Source organism: Anopheles coustani, chromosome 3 (genome assembly GCF_943734705.1).
Source record: "Anopheles coustani chromosome 3, idAnoCousDA_361_x.2, whole genome shotgun sequence".
Taxonomy (NCBI): Eukaryota; Metazoa; Arthropoda; class Insecta; order Diptera; family Culicidae; genus Anopheles; species Anopheles coustani.
In genome coordinates this window covers 56,805,608-56,823,602 of record NC_071288.1, presented here as the reverse complement: position 1 = coordinate 56,823,602, position 17,995 = coordinate 56,805,608, and the positions used below count along the sequence as shown (strand labels likewise).

The following is a 17,995-nucleotide window of genomic DNA, read 5'->3' as shown; positions in this document are numbered from 1 at the left end:
AAGATGTATGCAAATAATTCATGGAAGACACATCGTTCAGATAGTCTCTCTTTTTCACCGTTCTTGTTCCTATTGTGCACATCACCAATATGGGTTGGCGTTTCGGCACGGAATCCAGTGTTGATTAATATGGAAATTATGTTTGTACTCCCACTGCCCAGTTTTGACGTGACAACTTGCCTAAGTGTAGTGAATATATTATGCGATTAAACTATTGTTGAATGTTTTTGTTCAATACATGAATGCTAGTCTTTCGAAACGTAAGATTTATAAGTGACACTTGAGTTCGATGATTCTATGATGTCCAAAGAAAAATTGATGACATCGACGAAATAAAGCACAAAAGAAACATTTTTAAAATAACTCAAACTGATCAAATGTTCCTCTTTGCTAGATATTAAGTAAACCAAATGATTCCTATTCGATAATGAACAAGTAAATGCAGACCCATGTACCCGCATTGCTCGTATTTTAATTCGCAAACTATATTCCTATATGCGCGAAATCTTTCCTCCAAATCATTTGTACGAGCACGAGCATTGTACATGATATTTCCAAAGTATAAATGAATAACTAACCATTTCTTACTATTTTTATTGTTCACTTGTGTAAGATCGATTCGTTAATGTACAAATCAAACAAAAATGTACGATTGTATCAAATCAGTTACTAAGCACTGGTTAAATAAATTTAATTATAGAAAAGACACATTGAAATTCATCATTATTGATGAAAGTAAATTTCTATCGAATACAATGCTGTATTGCAAGATAATTAGACAAACGAGAAATATATTTTAGAAAAAGAAATAGAACTTTGTCATCAGCGCTATTACCAGTCGGGCATCAAACATGATATTGAGAAATTCAATTTTTCAAAATTCATATTTCACACAGAGGATAACAATAATGATTTTTTTTATCTTTGTTTGTGTACGATGGTTTATTCTCATTCAATCCGATCACGTTGTTTTTCTGATAGCCCGTTGGAACGGTAAGTGAAAATAATTATAATTAGTATTATGTGGTACGACATTCCCTAGTGCGACAAGGCCACTCTCAGAAGAGAGTGTTTGTGGCCGAAAGACGGTCTCAAATGGCGTAGCCACGACAGTGATTTCGGCTGTGGGGGCTTCATTTGGGGTTTTAACGGGATTTTACCCAGAGCGTAATCTTTTTAGAATGGAAAGAAAAAATATGTTGAAAAAGTGTTTACCTTGTAAGGACCATTCAGAGGTCACTTTACAGTTGGTCCCCGCAGTACGCGATACTCGATATACGCGAATTCGCAATACGCGATTTTTTAAAACTGACAGCTCATAGCGTTGCTCGAGTTCTGATTAGTCAATTTTACTTTGTTTTGGTAGAATGAAGTTTTCAATATGCACTTTTTAACAGAGATATAATTATGCAATATAAGAAATGGAACGCTTATTAGTTATTTGGATAAAAGATGTGTTAAATAAGCGGTTTCCTCTCAGTGTCAACTCTTCAATATGAGGTATAAACGATATGGCAGAGGAAATCCGCAATACGCGAAAATTCGATATACGCTATTGCGTTCGGTCCCAAACATTCGCGTACTGCGGGGACCAACTGTACTTATATTTTTCACCGATTATTATTAAAACGTTCCGTACCGCGTCACCCAAATATGGGTGACAGCAGTTCTAGTTCTAAAAAGTTTTTGTCCCATAAATAAATTAAAATGCAACATAAAAGTTATTGTAATATTTTATATAAATTTTTTGGAGAGCTAAGTTTTTGCTTGGCCTTCGAAAACAATCGGGGTAACAAATATAATAAACAAATTGTAATTTAAAAAATTGTACTAAAAGTTGTGCTAAAACGCTTGGTACGCAACGTGTTAAATACCGTAAACTATGGTTCCAAACGTAAAACAGTCACGACGAAATTTTTTATTCTATTTTTCCATATTCCACATTTCAACTTATGACCACAGGTCTACACGGCGCTGCGACACTCCTGCGACCGGGAGTTTCTTGGCCTTATCACACTGGTCACCAATGGTGGCATGGCAAAATCACTGGACTGTCAAAGCTTGATGTTGGCATACAGTTTGATATAACGGTGCCTCTTGGTACTGTGACAAGGCAGGCCACCTAGGAGTGGGAGTTTATATTATTCACCTTCGGTTCATGCGGTTTTAGGCAGTTCAAGATTGAAATGCAGAAATATTATAAATAAAATATGCATGTAATTGATTGTTACTAAAATCAAGAAACATGAATCACTTTCAAATCGAGCTTAACATGCCAGATACAGCAAATTCCACACAATGGCAGCTCAGTTATATGAGCAAGCTCATTTCACCAACGGACCCCCAGCCACTCCAACGTCATTCTCGTTTGACAATCCAGTGTGATAACCAAGATGATTAAATACTGAATATAGTGTGTATTTATCTTGGTGATAACGCAGTCTGCGACACTTTTGACATACACGATGGCCGACTTGGGTTATTTTTTGATTACTTTAACACTTCCGTGGCCGCGGAAAACTCAGTTGCAGGAGTGTCGCCGTGTAGACCTGCATGACCCTTGTTGTGTCACCACGGGACCACACTACAGCGTACCAAAACCGATTTTGGTATGGTGCGCTGCAACAAGTGCTGGATGGCATTTGGTATGGTACACTGTCACTTGACTGTACCAGTTTTTTGGTATGGTACGCTGTAGTGTGGTCCTGCGCTTAGAAGCTTTATTGAAGTAACCTTGGTGAAAAGGTAAATATTTTGCTTGGCGACGACAGCCGAATAGTGGTGGGTATTGAAGCTCCGAGATAGGATCAAATGTTTAAACTCCAAAGGAGCAACAAAACAAATTCCGGTAAAAGAGTAAATGAGGCCCCGGGCTTGATTCTCCTCTTCCTGCTGGTTCACATTTAGCGCCTGAAGCTATACAAAGCGCGACACATGCATTCGTTTCGATTTTTGAACGCTAACGGTTCGCTTAAAAGAACATAACGGTTTAAACTAATCACGCAGTGGAGGTTGAATGCGGGTTAACATACTTTTACATGTTAACCTTCAGATCTACAACCGCCTACCTGGGTAAGTTTTGCGCTTTTATTTTGCAATTACTTCGAATTGAACAGTTATATCGACTCGAAATTCCTGGAATGCCTCAAGCAACATGTTCTCTATCATTCTGCCGAAAACCGACTTTTTTTTTTTATTCTAAGTATTTTTTTACACCATTTTTCTATTTATACCCCTTAAATCTACAACCGCCTACCCGGGTAAGTCATACGTTTTGTACGAGAGTTTATATTTTCCTGTACCAAGACAAACCACCAGTAGGTGAAAGGAGGTGCCCCTCGGGTTTTTCTTTTTATATTTATATTGAAAACAATCCAAATTTATCTAAGACACACTATGAAAAACTGTTTTACTCCTCGAACTCCTCGAACAATTAGTAATAAGATAAACTCGAAGACGATGTACAAATATGCAAATTATGCTACATTTTGGACCACACAGCGGCAACGAAAGCATTCTAGGTGAACTTTCATAATTTGCTACACAAAAAATAATTTATTAATTGCAAGAAAATCATGATCAACGGGTTGAATTAAATACAAAAGAAACTGTTATCGTTTGAAACAAAACGATCGAATTTATGTATATGAGCTAAGTTTTAAAATGTTAAGGCTTAAATATCAGTTGTTACAATGTATAATGAAGAATTTCCTCCAGATATGCCACTGAATTTACTGAGGAACATGAACATTTCCAAAACGTAAAATTTAATAGAAAAATATTTCTACATCGTTGAAATTTCAATTTATAAGCAAAAATGTTGAAGGCACCAAGAAGTTACTTCACCAGAAACTTAAGAAGTATAAACAAACACAATAACTTATTGAAAATGTATGGTTTACAGAGTTGGCGATTGTAGATCTATGGGATAAAATATATTTGAATGAAAAAATTACTTACTTATCGAATTTTTAATATTATTATTTGAATGGGATGTGTTAGAAAACATTCTTAAGTATCATTACTGAAAATTTCAACTCACTACGGCATCTAGAACAAAAGATATTAGCTTTGAAGCACAGCAAAATGCAAACCCCCATACAAAACGTATGGCCTACCCGGGTAGGCGGTCGTATGTTAACGTAGGTATTTTTGGTCGTAGACCTGAAGGTTAAGTTACTAGTAAGTAAACCATACCACACATGATGGACAGCATGAAACAATGAGTTTAGCCGAAGAAATGATTTGGAAACGGCGGCGCGCCCGCAGCGAGCGCAGCGAGCGGACTGCGCTAGGGCTACCGAAAAAGAGAGTTTGTTATAGTTTTGAGAAATAAGGCAGTGGGCCCGTGGGCCCCCCTCATACCGCACCCCCTAGGTTGATTGCACAGCCGAAATTAACGGTACACACTACAGTTCAAATATTCGTAGGTTGAATTTAACGAATTAATGTATCACCAATTGCATACATTCAGTTTAAACGTCCACAAGAGGTGTAGCCACGATCGAAAACATGGCGGCCGGGGCCTCATTTACTCTTTTACCCAAATTCCTTTGCTATGGGCCACATTACAGTGGAACACAAGCTATTTTGGTTCGATCGGTTGTCAAAAGGTTTTCCGTTTATCTACGTCTGCTTTGGCGTATCGACCGTTATGTGCCATGCATATCGATTAAGAAAACACTTAGCACATTATTATTGCGTACGTAGATAATCAGTTGGTTCGTACATAAAAAGGTCCGGAATCAAACCTCACACATTCCCGGATGAAAATGCGTTTTGATTTGGGATCGAACGAATGTCTAAATTCCATTCGCACAAAAATCAAATTCTTACCACGAAGAATGCATGCAGCTCCTCGGAAGCTAATTAAGCTAAAGCTGGGATCGGAACGTAAAACTCCTTATAGGGATCAGATAGAACCCATGGATCAATCCAGCTCCGACTCCGCAACACTAGCGCGCATGCGCGAAACATCGAACTTTTTTTTTTTTTGACATAGGATGGGAAACATTCGTACTGAATTGTGAAGAAGTACTGAAAAATTTTCCCATCCAACCGGCAGTTAGTACAGCTCTACTTACACTGAAAAACGACGATCCAAACATCCACCGGCCATAAAATGGTCCATTTCTGCAAATTGTGCCAGTTGCTGCACAAAAACATGGACTTCATCCAGTGCGATGAGTCCAATGTTTGGCTTCTGGAAGCTGTATTTGCCGTAAAGGTGCGTGGTACAAATTTTGCTAATGAAAAATAAACAGTAAGTCGCTACCTCGACTCGTGGAGTTCTTATATGTTGTTTCTTTTCATCCAACACAGATAACTCCACTTGATGGACGTGTCGAACCAATCTGCCGGAAATGCATACGCAAGTATAACAAAGTCATGAAGGATCTAAAAAAATCGAACGGTGGATTTCCCGTTTCTCGGCAGACGCTGGCGGAACATACCAAAATTGCGAATGGCGATGTGGAATCTCTTGCCATAAATTCCGGCGAGCAGCAACAATTTCAGCAGGCCGCATTGCAATCACCGTTACTGCCATCGCTGACACTGAACCAAGGTAGCCGCTCGTCGGAATCCCATCCGTATTTGATGGACGACGAAAGTAAGGAACTGATGTTTACCGGTGCTTCCGATCCGGTGAATGGTTGCCAGAATGGAAGCAATGGGTTTGCATTGAACATTAGCGGTGATGCGGCAACAGTGTACCGGACGTCGTTGGGTGACACGCAGGAATCTTCTGACGACGACAGCTCCGATGGGAAGAGCAGTGTCCCAGATGAAGACGATGAAGAAGATGATAGTACCGAGGAATCCAGTGAAGACGACGACGACGATGATGATGACGATGAGTGCTGCACTGATGATACTGACGATACGAGTTCGAGTTGTACCAGCAGCAGTAGTAGCGGAGGTAGTTCCTCCGAAACCGGTGCCAGCCTCCGGTTGGAAGAACATATCGAACCAAACGCGCAGGAGTCTACAGTGCTTTATAGTTCATATTTGCAGGCACCGTTGATGCAAAATCTTCCGGAAGGAAGTCTGCTGCAGTGTAACGGTGATGGGCTTGTTGTCGAAGACCAAATACCGCCGGATAAGACAGGTGATGATTTAGAACCGTTGCAGCTCGAAGAACCACTAGCGCAAATAGAGAACGACGTTGACAAGAACGGAGACAAACCTGAAGAAGCGATTAGTGAAGAAAACTCCAAAAAGTCTCGGAAACGTAAAAAACGACCTAGTGGGGCGGCAGTTCAGACAAAAAACTACATATGCAATGTGTGCCAAAAGCGTTTTTCCAAGGCAATTTATCTGAAGGTGCACTATCGGACGCACACCGGAGAAAAGCCGTACGCGTGTGATATCTGTTTCAAAAGTTTTACCCAAGCGTCCAGCTTGAACACGCACAAACGTTTGCATTTCAACGTGAAACCGTTCGTTTGTGAGATTTGTAACCAACAGTATACGAGCGCAGGGAACTACAAGGTGCATCTGCGAACGCACACGCAGGAAAAACCGTACGCCTGTAGCTACTGCGACAAACGGTTCAGCCAGCATTCGAGCAAGAAAATGCACGAACGGGTGCACAGTCAGGAAAAGCCGTACCCGTGCCAGGTGTGTCTCAAGGCGTTCAGCAACGTGAGCAATCTAACGGTGCATATGCGCATCCACCAGGGTCTTAAGCCATACAAGTGTGATAAATGCGATAAGAGCTTTGCCCAGTCGCAGACCCTAAAGACGCACTACATCTCAGCACACACCGACGTCCGGCCCTTTCAGTGTGACCTGTGCCCAAAATCGTATGCGACACTATCGAATTTAAACAACCACAAACACACGCACATGGAGGAGAAACCGTTCGGTTGCGAAGAGTGCGGAAAGCGGTTCACACAAAAGTCCTCGTTGAAGACGCATATCCTTTCGCATAGCACAGAACGTCCATTCCCCTGTACCGAATGTACCAAGTCGTTCAACTCGCAGGCCATGTTGAATACGCACCGCCGTAACATGCACTGTACAGTGCGTCCGTTCCAGTGTACCCAGTGCACTAAATCGTACGCACAGGAGACGCGGTTACGACAGCATATGCTGAGCCATGCAGAGATAAAACCGCATCCGTGTGTAGAGTGTGGCAAAACGTTCGCGACTGCAACGAACCTACGCATACACCAACGGGTGCATTCGGGCGAAAAGCCCTATTCTTGTCCAACGTGCGGGAAATGTTTCTCGCAGAGATCATCACTCCGAACACATGAAATTCTTCATTTGCCCGTTGAAATGGGCCCCGATTCGGCGGCCTCCAGTGGAGGTGCTGTTCCGGGCGGGGGGAAGAAAAAGCGCAAGTCAAAAAACCTCGAATGTGATCAATGCGGAAAGCAGTTTACGGTGCGGGGACGGTATTACAACCACATGAAACAGGTGCACCAAAAGGACGTCCAGGGGGAAGATGGGCAGGATTTAGGAAATTTAAATCACCACAACGACGACAACGAGACAAACAATCAATGTGTAAAAGGGGACGAGGCCATGGGAGAAAATGAACACGATCTGGATAGAAAGCATACAATTAGTAAGGAAACTATTGATGGTATTCTTATAGCTTCCGATTCCGCTGTTTCATATGGCATCGATATGCCCGAGGGAGGAGGTTCTCATGAACATACCCAAGATACAGACGACGACGAGGAAGACGATGACGATGACGATGAAGATGAAGAAGAAGATGAGGAGGAAGCTGATGAAGAAGAAGAGGATGAAGATGAAGAAGGTGATGATTTGTTGGACAATTCTAGTGTGCCCTTGCAGGAACAGTTCCATTATGGACAGTTAATGTCCGAACAAAATTAAATTCAGGTCTATTATCATCCTTGGTCTTTAATTCCTACTTTCCCTTGGTATGCAAAAACAGCCTAGAAATAGTGCAGTTCGATCATTAGCACAGCGTGACAAAAAACTAGACCCAGATCTCTTAGCATTCGGTAAGCTCGTTAAGTTATAATTTTAGGTTAAAAAGAAGTATGATCAAGTGCAAATTTAGTCCTCCATAATTACATCCCCTGGATAGGGAATCCTCATTTTAATTTGTTTTATGCCTCCTAGTTGTTAAGCAAAATGTGCAATGTTTGCCCTTTGTACGCATTAGGTTTAAAATGAAACCTGCAACGAGCGGTGGAAAGGACTATTTTATATTGTTTCCGGTATTTTATGAAGCTTACTGCTCGAATCCCAACGTGTAACTAAGTGTATTTATTATGAATAATTTTATTATTTTTCATGAGATGATGTTATAGCAACAAACACGTATTCCAAACAACTAACCCAAAAAACTAATTGTGTGTTGTACTGTCACTTGAAGAAAGAATGGATCTAGAGAGAAAAAAATAAATGGAGTTTAGAGAGTTATTAAAATATTACAAAAATCTAGAAGCATTACCGAATGAACATATATATGTGCTCTCCCATCATCGGAAGCGTTAGTATACGAATATTAACGTTAGGTTGGTAAACGCGCATCATGTGAATTCCAATAACAAATTATTTTTATTCGCGCAATTTACGATTGCAGCACTTCATTGATCGCGAACTTTCTACCTTGGAATATGCCAACATTTTCCTTGCCGTGTACTGGCAACTACTTGATATGACCGCCATCGCGCAATTTCGTCAACAATGTATCCACGTCGGGAAGAACAGAACCGGCCTGTCGAACTGGTGGATCTTCAACGGAAACAATTTCGATGCGGGGCGACGTATCTACGCCCAGGTCTTTCGGAGCAAGCTTTTTGATAGGTTTCTTCTTCGCCTTCATGATATTGGGAAGGGTGGCATAACGGGGAGTATTGAGACGTAGGTCCGCACTGATGACTGCCGGCAATTTTGCCTTGATAGTTTCCAAACCTCCGTCAACCTCACGCACAACCGTCAGGGTATCGCCGTCTTTGTCAACCTTCGATGCAAATGCACCCTGCGGCCAGTCAAGCAGGGCGGCCGTCATCTGCGCCGTCTGATTGCAATCGTCGTCGATGGCCTGCTTACCCAGGATAACCAAATCGGCCTTCTCGTCTTGCGCTAGTTTGGCCAGTATCTTCGACACATGGATGGGTTGCAGTAGATCATACTCCTTGCCGGCCACTTCGATGTGGATGCCCCGATCAGCCCCCATCGCGAGTGCCGTTCGCAGTACCTCCTGAGACTGGGCCGGTCCTACAGACACGGCTACCACTTCGGTGGCGATCTTTTTCTCCTTCAGCTTGACCGCTTCCTCCACGGCTATTTCATCGAACGGGTTCATTGAATGCTTCACACCCTCGGTAACTACACCTGATTTGTCTGGTTTGACGCGAATCTGTAAAGATGAAGAAACGTAGCATCATCATGAAACAAGAACACCGCTTCGCTCTTAGAAACAATCCGAAAATTAAATATGTTGTGTAACTAAGCCTGCGAAAGCACTGTAATTCATGCATAACATTCCAGTGTTTGACCTTTAAAATCTTATCAGTAACAATCTCGCCGTGCCCATGCTATCTCTTCCATAAGCTACAGGTGCCGATTCAGAAATCATGTTCGAAATAAAACAAGCGGATGGTAAAAGATGGTACTCACCTTCACGGCATAATCAATAACGCGCTTAACACCAACCAAAACTCGAGACATGGTGATCGTCTGTTGGTCCACAAAACAGAAATAACTAGTAAATTAACGGCAATAAGAATTCCGCCCCACAAACTCAACTTATTAACTAAATTGACGTAAATCGCACACGCACAGTGCTCTATTCCGCCAGGACAAAGGTCGACCGAGTTTGTCTCCTCACGATGCTTTTGAACGGCCTGTCTGTGCCGAGAACATGAGTACACAGCGTGCATGATGTTGTGGATCTTTTGTGTAAGTAACGTTTTACTGAATATCTTCTTGAACACCTCGCACCATCAATGATAACCTCGTCTTACGACTAGTTCGCTTAAGCCCAAACTAGACGAACGAAACATAAGTTACCGCTACACTGCAACAAAAGGTGTTCAGCTACGTTACTGCCTTAGGCTGGTGTCAGTGCTTTACCGCACGATGTTTTGTTGGACGACAGTTCCGCCAATTTTTCTGTATTTTTTTAAATTCTAAGACGATCAAATAAATTTTATTATTTTTCTTAGATGAAAGCCACAACTCCGAATTTATAAAGTCCAACTTTGTTGACAGATAAAATCGGATGCGTCCATCCGATAAAATCAAATGATTTTGATTTTATAGTGCGAATAAATCGTGCGAACCTTGCAGCTGTCAAATCCCATACATTTTCGCCTGTCAAAACCTAACGCGGTAAAGCACTGACACCAGCCTAAGCTGTTCGTTTCGGTTGTTGCTTGCCTTTGGGTATTAAAAATAATATGATCTTCAAAATAGTACAGTTGGTCCCCGCAGTACGCTATACTCGATATACGCGAATTCTTGAGTTCTGATTAGTCAATTTTACTTTGTTTTGGTAGAATGAAGTTTTCAATATGCAATTTTCAACAGAGATATAATGATACATTGGAAGAAATGGAAAACTTATTACTCGGGGTCCACACTACAGCGCGACGTCCCATCACGAAACGCGACGTCGCCTGACAGGCGGCCGAACTCCATACAAAAAAAATGTCGCACAAATCGCGCGAGTGTAGAAACAGCGAAAACCGCGACGTCGCGCTGGCTCTTGTCAAATGTCAATTCGAAATGTAAACAAACCGACAGCTGGACAATACGTAAACAAACCGAAACACAAACGGGAACAAAACGATTAAAATTCTTCACAAAACATGGGTTTTTTCGTTGTACAGTTGGTCCCCGCAGTACGCGAATGTTTGGGACCGGACGCAATCGCGTATATCGAATTTTCGCGTATTGCGGATTTCCTCTGCCATTTCGTTTATACCTCATATTGAAGAGTTGACACTGAGAGGGAACCGCTTATTTAACATATCTTTTATCGAAATCATTAATAAGTGTTCCATTTCTTACATTGCATAATTATGTCTCTGTTAAAAAGTGCATATTAAAAACTTCATTCTACCAAAACAAAGTAAAATTGACTAGTCAGAACTCAAGCAACGCTATGAGCTGTCAGTTGTAAAAAATCGCGTATTGCGAGTTCGCGTATATCGAGTATCGCGTACTGCGGGGACCAACTGTACTACTTATTTTTAGGCTTCACAAATGTAATTCAGTTATCAAACTCCGTTTTAATTGATATTTTTACCAAAGTTTTTTCGGGTGCCGAAACATAAACAAACTGCTCTTCAACAAGTAGGAGATGATGTGGAAATATATACTTCCTACGGCGGGCCAAAATATCGTCGTTGTCTGTTTAAGTTTGTTTTCTCAGTGAATTCAAATGAAGCGCCAAACTCACTCAGGGTGCATAAAATACGTAGCTAAACAAATATCATGCATTACTACCTCAAAATTCAATAAAAATTTTAGCCGAGTTTGCGCCCCAATGTGATACATATTTCCACATACTCTCCTACCTCTGTCGCGCTTGGCTTGCGCGATTGTTCTGCCGAAACTGGGCTTCTTTTGAAACGGGACGTCGCGCTGCAGTGTGGACCCCGAGTTAGTGATTTGGATAGAAGATATGTTACTCGGGGTCCACACTGCAGCGCGACGTCCCGTTTCAAAAGTAGCCCAGTTTCGCGCGACAGAGGTAGGGGAGTATGTGGAAATATGTATCACATTGGGGCGCAAACTCGGCTAAAATTTTTTTGTTGAATTTTGAGGTAGTAATGCATGATATTTGTTTAGCTACGTATTTTATGCACCCTGAGTGAGTTTGGCGCTTCCACATTTGAAATTCACTGAGAAAACAAACTTAAACAAACAACGACGATATTTTGGCCCGCCGCAGGAAGTATATATTTCCACATCATCTCCTACTTGTTGAAGAGCAGTTTGTTTACGTTTCGGCACCCGAAAAAACGTTGGTAAAAATATCAATTAAAACGGAGTTTGATAACTGAATTACATTTGTGAAGCCTAAAAATAAGTAGTACAACGAAAATTCCGATATTTCGTGAAGAATATTGCTCGTTTTGTTCGCGTTTGTGATTCTTCTTCTTCTTCTTTCGCTATGCGAGTCGGGGTATATCCTCCTACGCTAAGTCGAACGTTTGTTCCCTTACTCGTAATCAGAGGCGTACCGACTCTGTCCGAACTCCTATGAAGGGGCTCGTCCTTTAGGACCGGCTATAAAAGTCATATGTCCACCCGCCGTCCACGGGAGGGATATTTCCTTCCGTTGTCAGGATTCAAGAACTCGTGGTCCGCTTGATTGACTCAAACAGCACGAGATGTGCGGCAGCTAGGATTTGTCTGACCTGAGCTCCAGCTCGGCGTGACCACGCGGTCGTGCCGTAACCTTACTTTTCCGCTAACCCTTTCAGGAAACTTGTGCACTGCTAACCTCCGCTCTGATTCACTACCGAACTGGAACTGGCGTTTGTGATTCGGTTTGTTTACGTTTTGTCCAGCTGTCGGTTTGTTTAGGTTTCGAATTGACATTTGACAAGAGCTAGCGCAACGTCGCGTTTTTCGCTGTTTCTACACTAGCGCGATTTGTGCGAAATTTTTTTTATATGGAGTTCCGCCGCCTGTCAGGCGACGTCGCGTTTGGTGACGGGACGTCGCGCTGTAGTGTGGACCCCGAGGGAGAGCAAACGAAAATCGATAGACGTTACATGCTTTCTAGACTGCACCGTCGCGTAACGCGAACTCCACACAAAAAAAACCTAGCGTGATTTGCGCGACACCGCGCTAGCTTTTTTAAATGGAGTTCTGTGAAAGTTTGTTACGTGTAACACGTGCTTAATGAATTCATTTGACAAAGCCGGATCATATTTTAATCAAAACAAACTTGGAAAAATTTGTGTCTGGCAAGGTAACATTTGTGATAACAGAAACATTACGAGACTGTTCTGAAATTGTTAAATCAGTGTGACATAACGATAATAGTTACCCTTTTATTCAACACAGGGAGTTATTGCTGATGAAATCAACGTTAAAAGACCACCAGCGCTTTTGGCAATTATCTGTACCGAGTTTGAACACCCGAAACCCTTGCGATGGCTGGCACTGCTCCACTGGTAATGCGTGTTGTCGGGAGCTCGATAAAGATTGCTCACCGTGCCGGAAAGATTATCCGGGACGTTATGTGCCGGGGAGATTTGGGGATCGTTGAGAAAGGAAAAGACGACTTGCAGACAGAAGCCGATCGATCAGCCCAACGGTGTATCGTTGCATCGCTTTCGAAACTTTTTCCCAACGTTACCATCATTGGGGAGGAAGGACAAAGCGACTTAAACGTAAGAAATGTAAACGCTTTCGAAAGCAACGAAATGTTCAAGGTTGTTTTATTTTTAACAATTACAGGTTCCAGACGACTGGTTGATAACTGAGTGCAATAAGGATTTTATAGAGAAACACAAATGTCCCGACACTCTCAGCGATCTTAAGGAGTCCGATCTGGTCATATGGGTCGATCCACTTGACGGTACGAGTGAATATACTCAAGGTTTCCTAGAGCGTGTGACTGTCTTGATAGGCATAGCGGTAAATGACCGTGCGGTTGGTGGTGTCATTCATCAACCCTACTACCAAAGCGAGTCAGGCGATGTCGGTCGCACTATTTGGGGACTAAAAGGATGCGGCACCGGGGGCATTCTTCCAGCTAAGGCTCCGTCGGATCGTTTCCTCGTGACTACTACTCGTTCACATTCCAACACAATCGTACAAACGGCACTTGATTCTCTTTCGCCAGACGAAGTGCTGCGTGTTGGAGGTGCAGGGTATAAGGTGTTGCAGCTCTTGGAAGGCAACGCCCATGCGTACGTTTTTGCCAGTGCTGGGTGTAAAAAATGGGATACTTGTGCTCCAGAGGCCGTGCTAGAAGCTAGTGGTGGAATGTTGACAGATATGCTAGGACGTCATTATCGCTATGGTAAAGATGTAAGCTTTCCTAACGGCAGTGGTGTTCTTGGTACTGCGGCAGGAGTATCTCACAAGGATATTCTTTCGAAAATACCTGATCAAGTAAAACAGGCTATGGATAAACCCTAGATATAGTTCTTGTTGTTAACCAGGGTTCGTATTGTCTTGTTGGGAAGAAAAACCGTGATAAATTCGGAAAATTATCACCATACACCTGATTTTATTTTCATTGAATTATGTTGGTCGAATAAAAATTATTGTTCACTGGCATTCGTTGTAACGTTATGTAGGGGAAAAAATAAAGAAAAGTATATGAGTAATGATTTGTCCTAAATTGAGTTATTTTTGGTCACACATTAAACTACCACACTTCTTTTTCATATAATTAACCCATAACCCATGCTCTTACGAGATTCAGTAAGACGACTATTCTATCTTTATAAAAAGGAATTTTTCATGGCCAGTCTGACTGATGATTTACTTAAAGTTTTGATTTCGGGCGATTCAACATTGCGCGAAGTTCCCTCCTCAAAATCTTACCACTAACATTTTTTGGTATTTCTGAAACGAATCGCACGCCGCCATGGAGTCGCTTAGCTGGAGACGTTCGTTCAGCCACATATTGTTGCACTTCAGCCTCCGTCAACGTAACGTTCGGTTGGTTAACGACGAATGCCAAAGGAAGCTCTCCAGCCGCCTCGTCAGGTACTCCAACTACTCCCGCATCTTTGATTTTTGGATTAGTCAACAGAATTGCTTCAATCTCGGCCGGGGGTACTTGATAGCCTTTGTACTTGATCAATTCCTTCAACCGATCGATGATAAAAAATTCTCCATCCTCATCGTAGTAGCCTATGTCCCCAGTGTGTAGCCAACCATCTTTATCAATCGTTTCGTTAGTTGCTTTTTCATTCCCTATGTAACCTTTCATAATCTGTGTACCTTTGAAGCACAGCTCGCCTGGTTGATTAGGACCGAGAATTCTTCCCGTTTCCGGATCGACGACTTTTGCTGTTGTGCCAAACAGCAGTTTACCTACGCTTCCTGGTTTGTTGCAATCGGCCGTCTGTACCACCATCGCTAGCGTTGTTTCACTCATTCCGTACCCTTGCAGGATATTCTTCACTCCGATGCGCTGCTTCACCAAGTCTGCCGTTTCTTTACTGAGCGGAGCAGCTCCGCAAAGTAACGTGTTAAGACTGCTGAGATCATAGTTATCGACCAGTGGGTGCTTTGCTAGGAATACCATCAATGGAGGTACGACAAACACGAATGAACAGCGATAATTCTCAATGCAACTTAAGAACAAACCCTCTTCGAATTTGGGCAATGAAATGAGCTTTTGTTGATTACACAGCACATTAATCAGAGTCAGGCAGCCAAAGGCATGGAACCAAGGTATAACTCCCAGGATTATTCTCGGACCTTCAAAAGAAGATTCCAGTTCCGACAGAAGCGGAAGGCTAGCTATCACGTTACGTTGGGTAAGTTGCACACCTTTTGGTAATCCGGTTGTCCCTGAAGAGCACATAATCAATGCGACATGCTCCTCCATGTTAGTCGGTTCGATCCAGAAGGTATGGGGATTGATAGCGGGTTTTTTGGACAGAAACTCATCGTATAGCATTACATCTGCTCCATAGGGATTATCCTCGCCATAAAGAAAAACCTGCTTCACAAAATTTGTGTTACGTCTAGCAGCCTTAATGGCCCGGTCAGCGGAATATGGCGAAACAAAAACTATTGTCGGTTTCGATAAGTTAAGCGCATGGTCAAATTCTCCTGAAATTGAGAAGAACAATTAAATGACACAAATAATTTAGGCAAAGTAAGAAAAACCCATTGCAAAAGATAATAAAAGCTACAAAGGACAAGCTTGTTATCTTAATGACACAAGTGATAATTTGTTTTACCATCTACGATGGCGCTATAATGGATCAACTTTAATGACAATGACTTTAATATTATCTTGGCAGATTATTAGTGTCCTGATAAGAGAGCAGCATACATTTTTTTACGACTCTACTTACTCTCGGTGTATGTGAGGTTGATTGGAGCGACAGTGGCACCAAGGAAAAAGGCTGCGAAGAGCGCAACCGGGAATTCCAGACGGTTTTCACTTATTATTCCCACGACATTTCCCGGTCGCAGACCAAACTCGCTTCGAAGTGCATCGGCCAAGCGAACAGCTTTTTCCAACAACTCCAAATATCGCAACTCGCTTGAATAGACACCATCGACCTGGAATGATTTGAAACATAAATTAAGGCCAGTATTGCAAAGGAAGACAAGCTTTTGGAAAAATGCTAAGTAGTTGTCGGATCCAAAGTTCATCGGAACGGTTGATCATCAAAATATTCAATTTCATTTCTTACCAGTGCTACATTATCTCCGTTGCGTAGAAGCCGTTTTCGCAGTAAAATCCCCAAGGAACTACATCCCTCCGTAATATTCACTGGTTCGGGTCTGCCACTGATTATAAACTTGTTACTTTGATCCATTGCAAACGGATTTTATTGAGTATAGTAGACCTCGATTTGTGCAGACAGTAAATACGATAGTATGTCTTTGAGGAACTTAAACTTTGACGACGACTGCCTTCACCTTTTGCTATCGACAAACGAATAAAAACTGATTGTGCAAATGTACACGGTATTGCCGGCTCGACCGCTGAACAATGTTTACTATCTAAAACCCCCCACACACGAAACCATCTTTTTCTGCTACTTTTGCATGTCACAAACACATACTTAAGCATTTCGCAAAATTCTGAAATGTATCGAAAATATGTGACTGCTTATAAATTCGGTCGTTTGTAGTTTAATAAAAACACACTTGCTAATAAATCAATTTCAACTTGTTTTATTATACAGTTGGAAGACATTTTTATCCAATTATCAGGAGATTTCAGTGAATTAATAAATGAACGAACCTGGATTAAGTTAATTCGATTCTGATTTCAACTGACACAGTTATAATAAACATGATTGCCTTATAAAATCAACTGATACAGTTGGAATATCATGTGCTGCAGTTGGAATAAATGCTGCTAATGTTATGATATCATCTGAAAATCCCTGTGATATCGCAAGATACTTCCGTCCCTCTCAAACCTATGTAGTGGTAAGCGGTGGGACTCATCATCATCATCATCATCATCATGTAAACAAATCAATGTCGGTCTGGAAATTGTGTACAGTCTGTTCTCGAGTTACGCGGTTCGGAGATACGCGGTTTTCAAAATTTGACAGTAAATTGGGTTTATTACATCGATTTAAATTCCTGAGATGTACAACCACACGAATAAATATGTAAATTACGCATTTGCATAACTTACGCTGTTTATTTCGATTGTTGCAATTTATGTTGTTTGAATACGCTTGCATTGCATTCATATTAATGGACAAAGAAAAAAATTGAATATCCTATGATACATGTACACAAGAGCTCGATCTCTTGTTGAAACTATGTGTCAAGCAATATTCGAGATACGCGTAAATTCGAGATACTCGGGGTCCACACTACAGCGCGACGTCGCCTGACAGGAGCTGAACTCTATATAAAAAAAACCTTGCGCGATGTCGCGCGAATCGCGCTAGATTTTTTTTGCATGGAGTTCAGCGCCTGTCAGGCGACGTCGCGTTACGCGACGGTGCAGTCTGGAAAGCGTGATACGCGGATTTCTCTGGTCCCCATTATCCGCGTAAGTCGGATACTGACTGTATCCTAATCTAAATCCCCAGAATCCGATTCAGAATCCGGTAAAAATGGTCTGGTCCTGATGAAATGGGTTTGGTTGGGTAGAACAACTCGGATAATGGACATTCTACTGTATTTGTTTGTAAAAAATAGGTTATAGGAATTTTTCTAGAGCCTAACTTGCAAATCGCGCAAAAAACACAATCTATGTCCATTGGACATTCTACCCAGCGTTCGATTTGAGTAAACTTAAATCAATTACATTGTCTCTAGATCGAATAGTTATGTGATTAATTCGACTCAAATCATTGTGAGTCGATTCAAA

The 17,995-nt window shown here is 41.8% G+C and overlaps 4 protein-coding genes across 5 annotated transcripts; 2 read left to right on the top strand and 2 right to left on the bottom strand.

Annotated features, from left to right (window-relative positions):
* The first annotated feature begins 5,011 nt into the window (after positions 1-5,011).
* LOC131259927 (zinc finger protein 235-like) lies at positions 5,012-8,419 on the top strand. The gene is made up of 2 exons (XM_058261538.1): positions 5,012-5,227; positions 5,323-8,419. Exons 1-2 carry the CDS (start codon positions 5,123-5,125, stop codon positions 7,852-7,854), a joined length of 2,637 nt encoding a protein of 878 aa, XP_058117521.1. The 5' UTR covers positions 5,012-5,122; the 3' UTR covers positions 7,855-8,419.
* A 105-nt stretch (positions 8,420-8,524) lies between these two features.
* Positions 8,525-9,783, bottom strand: LOC131259929 (electron transfer flavoprotein subunit beta). The gene is made up of 2 exons (XM_058261540.1): positions 9,613-9,783; positions 8,525-9,352 (listed from the first exon to the last, which is right to left on the bottom strand). Exons 1-2 carry the CDS (start codon positions 9,661-9,663, stop codon positions 8,639-8,641), a joined length of 765 nt encoding a protein of 254 aa, XP_058117523.1. The 5' UTR covers positions 9,664-9,783; the 3' UTR covers positions 8,525-8,638.
* A 3,119-nt stretch (positions 9,784-12,902) lies between these two features.
* LOC131260998 (3'(2'),5'-bisphosphate nucleotidase 1) lies at positions 12,903-14,305 on the top strand. 2 transcript variants are annotated; one of them, XM_058262875.1, is made up of 3 exons: positions 12,903-12,922; positions 13,018-13,346; positions 13,414-14,305. In XM_058262875.1, exons 2-3 carry the CDS (start codon positions 13,107-13,109, stop codon positions 14,098-14,100), a joined length of 927 nt encoding a protein of 308 aa, XP_058118858.1. In that variant the 5' UTR covers positions 12,903-12,922; positions 13,018-13,106; the 3' UTR covers positions 14,101-14,305. The 2 variants fall into 2 exon arrangements, with proteins under 2 accessions (XP_058118858.1, XP_058118866.1); XM_058262883.1 differs by lacking the exon at positions 12,903-12,922 and having other exon boundaries at positions 12,964-13,346.
* On the bottom strand, positions 14,172-16,581 carry LOC131260643 (uncharacterized). The gene is made up of 3 exons (XM_058262421.1): positions 16,347-16,581; positions 16,002-16,212; positions 14,172-15,753 (listed from the first exon to the last, which is right to left on the bottom strand). Exons 1-3 carry the CDS (start codon positions 16,470-16,472, stop codon positions 14,453-14,455), a joined length of 1,638 nt encoding a protein of 545 aa, XP_058118404.1. The 5' UTR covers positions 16,473-16,581; the 3' UTR covers positions 14,172-14,452.
* Between the last annotated feature and the right edge of the window lie 1,414 nt (positions 16,582-17,995).

Bases quoted from the DNA above. Each gene is read 5' to 3' on its own strand.
- LOC131259927 (XM_058261538.1), top strand. From the start codon at position 5,123: ATGGTCCATTTCTGCAAATTGTGCCAGTTGCTGCACAAAAACATGGAC. The intron at 5,228-5,322 runs GTGCGTGGTACA...CATCCAACACAG, and splicing joins AAGCTGTATTTGCCGTAAAG to ATAACTCCACTTGATGGACG.
- LOC131260998 (XM_058262875.1), top strand. From the start codon at position 13,107: ATGGCTGGCACTGCTCCACTGGTAATGCGTGTTGTCGGGAGCTCGATA. The intron at 13,347-13,413 runs GTAAGAAATGTA...TAACAATTACAG, and splicing joins AAGGACAAAGCGACTTAAAC to GTTCCAGACGACTGGTTGAT.
- LOC131259929 (XM_058261540.1), bottom strand. From the start codon at position 9,663: ATGTCTCGAGTTTTGGTTGGTGTTAAGCGCGTTATTGATTATGCCGTG. The intron at 9,353-9,612 runs GTGAGTACCATC...TCATCTTTACAG, and splicing joins TTATTGATTATGCCGTGAAG to ATTCGCGTCAAACCAGACAA.
- LOC131260643 (XM_058262421.1), bottom strand. From the start codon at position 16,472: ATGGATCAAAGTAACAAGTTTATAATCAGTGGCAGACCCGAACCAGTG. The intron at 16,213-16,346 runs GTAAGAAATGAA...AAATCATTCCAG, and splicing joins ACGGAGATAATGTAGCACTG to GTCGATGGTGTCTATTCAAG. The intron at 15,754-16,001 runs GTAAGTAGAGTC...TCTCAATTTCAG, and splicing joins CAACCTCACATACACCGAGA to GAGAATTTGACCATGCGCTT.